Raw genomic sequence first — 7,649 nt, 5'->3', positions numbered from 1 at the left:
GGTCGGTGATCTGTTTGTTAACTTGGCTTTCGAAGACCTTAGAGAGGCAGGGTTGGATAGATATAGGTCTGTAGCAGTTTGGGTCTAGAGTGTCTCCCCTTTGAAGAGGGGGACGACCGCTGCAGCTTTCCAATCTTTGGAATCTCAGACGATATGAAAGAGAGGTTGAACAGGCTACTAATAGGGGTTGCAACAATTTCGGCTGATCATTTTAGAAAGAGAGGGCCCAGATTGTCTAGCCCTGCTGATTTGTTGGGGTCCAGATTTTGCAGCTCTTTCAGGACATCAGCTTTTCTGGATTTTGGTGAAGGAGAAATGTGTTTTTGTGCTGGTCAAGGGCAGTCAGGTCTGGAGTGAACCACGGGCTATATCTGTTCCTGGTTCTACATTTTTTGAATGGGGCATGCTTATTGATGCTTTCTACCCACCATTTGATTCTGATCCCTGGGACGTTTTTGTGGTGGATTCTGCTGAATGGGACACTTGTCCATTAAACTAACGCAAGAGTGAGGGGCCTTTTATAGCCAGATAAATCTAATTGAATGGCCTAACTGGACTTATTATAGACTTAAGGGAAAAATCTAAAGGCTCATTAGTCTGGTCTTGTGGTTGTCTGTTGGCCCTGTGTAGACATTCATGTATTATTCTTTATGTGTGACTTCTCTCTCTCTTCTAGCTATTGCTATACCTCAGAGTAAGACGATATACCAGGTGACTTTATTATATTAAAGTGGATTTTCTTGTCCTTTCTAGGTTTCACCACAGTTTGTATATTGTATTCTCTCTCAATATCTCAGACAGAAAATGGCATTTTGCAATACGAAATTCAAAATCCTAACTGCTTGTTTTTCAACATCCATGCACAACCGCAAAAGGTTTATCTATCTATCTGAGTCATCTCAAATATCACACAGCCTCACAATTTATATTCTTTGGATAAATAGTCTGTTTTGAATAAGCAACCCATGAATGCATTTTAGTTACTTTGCATGATTGGCAATCATTTAGCAGTTGCATGGAATGAAACACACAGAAAGCCTTCAGTGATACATTTTGAAATATTATGCACAAGCAATTTGTTAGACAAATTCAGATACATTGATGGGGTTTCTCAGTGATTTCCCTTGTGTTTGCTTCGATCATAATCTTAGAGACAACATTCAATCCGGCATGTCTGTCCATTTAACATCCCTTCTCAGACATCGTACTTCCCTGATCAGTCATCCTTACTTCCCTTATCGGTCATCCTTACTTCCCTCATGTCAGTTGGGAGACAAGGACAGAGTCTGAGCTGAATGGCCTTTAGGGTCTTATCTGAGTGTTGTTGTTGTTTCTGTTATGAATGGGGAATCATGTTGGTAATGTGCCCACTACAGTGGTTTAACCCTTGGTTGTTTATTTTACAGGTAGTCTTGAAAACAAGATGGATAATGGTCCAACTCTGAAATCACTTGATCTGGATCATCCCGTAATTACAAGGTAGTAGCAACAGAATAATCAAGGACGTGAAAAACATCTAGCTCCTGGTATACAGGTAGGACGTTTATGCCTCTCACACCTTAAGCTCTACTACACTCTAGTGGCAATTTTGGATGGTACACTATTTAGAGAAGCCTCAGTTTGACCATCTTTACTGTCCTCTAGTGTTAGAACATCACATTAAACAAACTGGATCAAGTTGTTGAACTGGCATTATAGGAACCAAATAGCATGTTCTGTTCATGGTATAGCCATACACAAAATACATTTGTTATTTTTGTTAGATAGCTACGGGTGCTTTCTCAGTTGTTGACATGATTAAGATTCCATGCAGGCCTAATTAAAATGCAAATTGTAACCTATCCCCATAATTATAATAGTTATAATCAGACTGTGCTGCCTCAAAACCAGCAGAGTGAATCATGTAATCATCTGTGGATTAATGAAAGCACTTTTACCTCATTCTGAGAGGTAGCCTAATGTAGAGCTGTGAAACATGCTGGATGGGAGCCAAGACACGGTAACAGCGAAATGGGCCCTTATGATAAAATGTGTTGGCTGAAGTGGAGCAAGATAAATATTTCAGATACTAGTACCAGACTAACACCATTCTAATCAGAATGCCATTAAAACAACTGCTGGATTGAAGAGAAAAAAATAGTAATTTGATATCTTAAAACACTTGGTAACCTATTCAATTAATCTTATATGTGTGTAATATATTATGAGAGCACGTGTAGCCTATACTAACCAATAAAGGATGTAATGAAGTGAATGCTTATGGCATTGTGTGTGTGATATAAAGCATTATACATTGATTAATAATGTGTTATACATGGTTGGTTCATAGAAAGGATTCCAAAGACACTTATTTTCCATGCATCTCATTCTTACTCTTTTTAATCATGATGGAGTTCACCGCCAAAGCAACTCCAAAGACAGACTGTAGCGCCTAAAGGATATCGGTATCAACATTGTTATTTTGAAGTGAAAACAATTATCACAAACAAATGCATGATTGTGTTTTGTTAAGCACCAAAAGCAATGTGCTTTCCAACTGTCCTCTTCCCCCATTGTACGTTCAATGATTGCTATAGTAAATGACAGCCATATGGCATATGGTGGTTTGGTTATCCCACCCCTATTGGTGGTAATGTCAACTTCAAGGAAAAGTAGTCACTTGTCAAAACAAGCCTTTCATTATATGGTTAATGGAAGTGGTATTTCATATTCTGCACTTTAAAACAAAGAAGACATCTCTTTAAGGATAATTACTATTATCTGATCAAATCTGTTTGTGATCAATAAAGTTAATCAGCTCACACTGTTCATTGCGATCAACCTTTCATTATGTTCTCATGGGAAGTAGACAGCCCTAATTGTCATTGTCACAGTAGGTGTCCAGCCCCACACTTTCCTCCCAGTCCTTGGCCACACTATTTTTCTTGTTCCTCTACACCGTGATAATGGCAGCTACCGTGGTGATCACCACGGTGACCGTTATAATGAGCACCATCACGGTCTCCCCGACACACAGCTCATCATCCACTTCTCCCATGGACCTGCCTTTTAGCTTGACGGGATCGCTGCACTTCAGCTCCTGGTAGTCATCCAGGAAGACCCTGTGGATGATGCACAGATTCCTGAACACCCTGTGCAGTTTGCAGTCAGAATGCCAGGGGTTCCTCTCTAGCAGGACGTGGAAGCTGGGAGTGTGGATGATCAGCAGGGTCCTGTAGCCCAGGGTGCCCAGGTGGTTGTGGGCCAGGTCCAGCAGGTTTAGGGAAGACATAGGGGTGAAGACCCCTGGCTCAGTGGAACTGATCAGGTTTCCCCGAAGGCACAGCTCCACCAGGGAGTGCAGCGTTGTGAAGCGGCCCGAGCCCAGGGAAATAAGATGGTTTCCCTCCAGGTTGAGCTGGCGCAGGGCAGACAGGTAACCTAGGGCTCGGTGCTTTACTATGGAGATGAGGTTGCTGCTAAGGTTCAACTTCTGGAGGTTGTCCAGGCTCTTGAAGGTCCCGCTCTCCAGGACTGTGAGACAGTTGTGATCCAGCAGGAGCTCTGTAAGGGAGCCATGTAGCATCCGTCTGCACAGAGCCCAAACTGCCAAAAGTTAAACCACACGGAGCAGACAGACCAGACAGCTGACCTGATCCGTCTGTCAGGCGGGAAGGGGTCGTTTTACATCCCCTCCACCCCTCTACCCCTCTACCTCCCCCTCCACTCCCCTCTAGTGCACCTGTTGACAGGTGAGGGCCACTCTGACAATGGCAGTGTGAATAATTCACACAGAGGCAGGAAAAGAGACGACCTCCTGCCCATGCCTGGTCACGGTCACACACAGCACCCAGGGATATGGAAGTCACAGCAGCTGAGAGAAAGGAGGAAGCCTTGGCACCTCATCAATAAACAACACTTACGATAGTACCCAGGAGTTACAGTACACCCAGGTCTATAGTAGACTAGCCCATGATAGAAACAGGAGCCGTCTGTTTTCTCCAGCTACAACCGTCATTAAAGGACAGTTCAAATCAAATCAAATCAAAGTTTATTTGTCACGTGCGCCGAATACAACAGGTGTAGACCTTACAGTGAAATGCTTACTTACAAGCTCTAACCAATAGTGCGGGAAAAAATTGAAAAAAAGTTGTGTCTGTGTGTGTGCAGGTAAGTAAAGAAATAAAACAACAGTAAAAAGACATTTGAAAATAAGAGTAGCAAGGCTATATACAGACACTGGTTAGTCAGGCTTATTGAGGTAGTATGTACATGTGGGTATGGTTAAAGTGACTATGCATATATGATGAATGGAGAGTAGCAGTAGCGTAAAAAGAGGGGTTGGCGGGTGGTGGGACACAATGCAGATAGCCCGGTTAGCCAATGTGCGGGAGCACTGGTTGGTCAGGCCAATTGACGTAGTATGTACATGAACGTATAGTTAAACTGACTATGCATATAAGATAAACAGAGAGTAGCAGCAGCGTAAAAGAGGGGTTGCAAACAATAATGAAATTGTTACCCCCGCCACATTTTCGGTAAACAGCAGAGTGATGAAGCTGTTAGCGTAATCACAGACTAGCTGTTCCCATAGACTTCCAGTCATTGAGCCAACAACTATCCATTGAAAAGCACGTCTCGTCATGAGCAGCTCTCCATACATCTCTTCTCCAAGTCAGTGGCTCGGACAGGGAACAGAAAAAAATGGCTGAATGTTCATCTTGGTGGTTGGATCATGTCTGGTTGTTTCACTCTTTTTAAAATGTTTTTTTTTTGTTACGTTGTTGTTGTGTGCTTGCATGCTGAGACCACGCCCCTTTAAGTTTCTCCTCTCACTTTTATGTACACCATATTGGTTAATTGCTGGACTGTTCTTACAAGAGAAGTTTCAATCATACCATTGCATTCAGAGGTAATAATTTCTCATCTAATAGAACACATGTAAAGACTTCAACATAGGAATGACCAATGTCAATATTCAGACTATTCTGTCACTGCAGAAGAATTAAAAGGAAGGTTCTAAGTAACATCATACCAACATTTACAGTATGTTGATCGCTGTCCCATATGGCACCTAGCAAAGGAGTTCCACCTCCTGTGATCATCATCTCACACATATCAGAAATGTTCACAAGTTGTTCACTGTTTTCACAAGAGACAGACTGACACACTTTTTCTGTTTTGACTCTGTATATATCTACAAAAGTATGTGGACACCCCTTCAAATTAGTGGATTTGACTATTTCAACCACACCGTTGCTGACAGGTGTATAAAATCAAGTACACAGCCATGCAATCTCCATACACAAACGTTGGCAGTAAAATGGCCTTACTGAAGAGCTCAGTGACTTTCAAAGTGGTACGGTCATAGCATGCCAACTTTCCAACAAGTCAGTTCGTCAAATTTCTGCCCTGTTAAAGCTCCCCTGACAACTGTAAGTGCTATTATTGTGAAGTGGAAACATCTAGGAGCAACAATGGCTCAGCCGGGAAGTGGTTGGCCACACAAGCTCAAAGAACGGGACCGGCGAGTGCTGAGACGTGTAACGCGTAAAAATCGTCTGTCATCGGTTGCAACACTCACTACCGAGTTCCAAACTGCCTCTGGAAGCAACGTCAGCAGGAGAACTGTTTGTCGGGAGCTTCATGAAATGGCTGAGCAGCCGCACATAAGCCTAAGATCACCATGCGCAATGCCAAGCATTGGCTGGAGTGGTGTAAAGCACACTGCCATTGGACTCTGGAGCAGTGGAAACGCATTCTCTGGAGTGAAGAATCCCGCTTCACCATCTGACAGTCCGATGGACGAATCTGAGTTTGGCGGATGCCAGGAAAACGCTATTGGCTCAAATACATAGAGGATAATAATGGTCTGGGGCTGTTTTTCATGGTTCGGGCTAGGCCCCTTAGTTCCAGTGAAGGGAAATCTTAACGCTACAGCATACAATGACATTCTAGACGATTCTGTGCTGGGGAAGGCCCTTTCCTGTTTCAGCATGACAATGCCCCCGCGCACAAAGCGAGGTCCATACAGAAATGGTTTGTCGAGATCGGTGTGGAAGAACTTGACTGGCCTGCACAGAACCCTGACGTCAACCACATCAAACACCTTTGGGGGGAATTGGAACACTGACTGCGAGCCAGTCCTAATCGCCCAACATCAGTGCCCAACCTCAATAATGCTCTTGTGGCTGAATGGAAGCAAGTCATCGCAACAATGTTCCAACATCTAGTGGAAAGCCTTCCCAAAAGAGTGTAGGCTGTTAAAGCAGTAAAGGGGGGACCAACTCCACATTGATGATTTTGGAATGAGATGTTTGACAAGCAGGTGTCCACATACAGGTGTCCACAAATAATCAAAGAGAAACGACAGTCCGTCATTATTTTAAGACTTGAAGGTCAGTCAATACGGAAAATTTGAAGAAGTTTGAAAGTATCTTCAAGTACAGTCGCAAAAACCATGAAGCGCTATGATGAAACTGGCTCTCATGAGGACCGCCACTGGAAAGGAAGACCCAGAGTTATCTCTGCTGCAGAGGATATGTTCATTAGAGTTACCAGCCTCAGAAATTGCAGACCAAATGAAGAATACATGCTTCACAGAGTTCAAGTAACAGACATATCTCAACATAAACTGTTCAGAGGAGACTGCGTGAATCAGGCCTTCATGGTTGAATTGCTGAAAATAAACCACTACTAAAGGACACCAATAAGAAGAGACTTTCTTGGGCCAAGAAACATGAGCAATGGACATCAGAATGGTGGAAATCTGTAATTTGGTCTGATGAGTCCAAATTTGAGATTTTTGGTTCCAGCCGACGTGTCTTTGTGAGACGCAGAGTAGGTGAACGGAAGATCTCTGCATGTGTGGTTCCCACCTTGAAGCATGGAGGAGGAGGTGGATGGTGTGGGGATGCTTTGCTGGTGACACTGTCAGTGATTTATTTAGAATTCAAGGCACACCTAAACAGTGTTGCTACCACAGCATTCTACAGTGATACACCATCCAATCTGGTTTGCTCCTAATGGGACTATAATTTTTTGTTCAACAGGAAAATTACCCAACACACCTCCAGGCTGTGTAAGGGTATTTGATAAATAAGGAGAGTGTTGGAATGCTGCATCAGAAGACCTGGCCTCCACTATCACCTGACCTCAAACCCAATTGAGATGGTTTAGGATGACTTGGACCGCAGAGTGAAGGAAAAACAGCCAACAAGTGCTCAGCATATGTTGGAACTCCTTCAAAACTGTTGGAAAAGCATTCCAGGTGAAGCTGGTTGAGAGAATGCCAAGGCAAAGGGTGGCTACTTTAAAGAATCTAAAACCTAAAGTATATTTTGATTTGTTTATCACTTTTTTGGTTACTGCATGATTCCATGTGTGTTGTTAGAAAGTAGTAAAAAATTAAGAAAAACACTAGATAGACTATTATTCCACTCCTTATTGACTAGACCTTATTCCATTCCGTCTCATTCAAAAGTCACAGGCTTGCTGTGTAAACCCAACAAGGACCAGTAGGATGCTACTACCTGGAGTCTGCTGCTCCTCTGCGCATTAAAGATGTGTTGAGCCCCTCAGCTAAACCCAGCCCAGCTATCAAGAGGAGGAAACATGATTGGAAAAGAGGTTCATTACTCAATTGCTGTGAGCTGGGGCACAACACCATG

The 7,649-nt window shown here is 43.2% G+C and overlaps 1 protein-coding gene across 1 annotated transcript; it reads right to left on the bottom strand.

The window, feature by feature from the left end:
• Positions 1–2,932: 2,932 nt before the first annotated feature.
• LOC106586083 (leucine-rich repeat-containing protein 24-like) lies at positions 2,933–3,565 on the bottom strand. Its single transcript, XM_014172945.1, has one exon. It carries the CDS (start codon positions 3,563–3,565, stop codon positions 2,933–2,935), a length of 633 nt encoding a protein of 210 aa, XP_014028420.1.
• Positions 3,566–7,649: the final 4,084 nt, after the last annotated feature.

This window comes from Salmo salar, chromosome ssa25 (assembly GCF_905237065.1).
Source record: "Salmo salar chromosome ssa25, Ssal_v3.1, whole genome shotgun sequence".
NCBI lineage: Eukaryota > Metazoa > Chordata > Actinopteri > Salmoniformes > Salmonidae > Salmo > Salmo salar.
Note: the sequence above shows the minus strand (reverse complement) of the source record. Positions and strands in the feature narration are given on the sequence as shown.

Bases quoted from the DNA above. Each gene is read 5' to 3' on its own strand.
- LOC106586083 (XM_014172945.1), bottom strand. From the start codon at position 3,565: ATGCTACATGGCTCCCTTACAGAGCTCCTGCTGGATCACAACTGTCTC.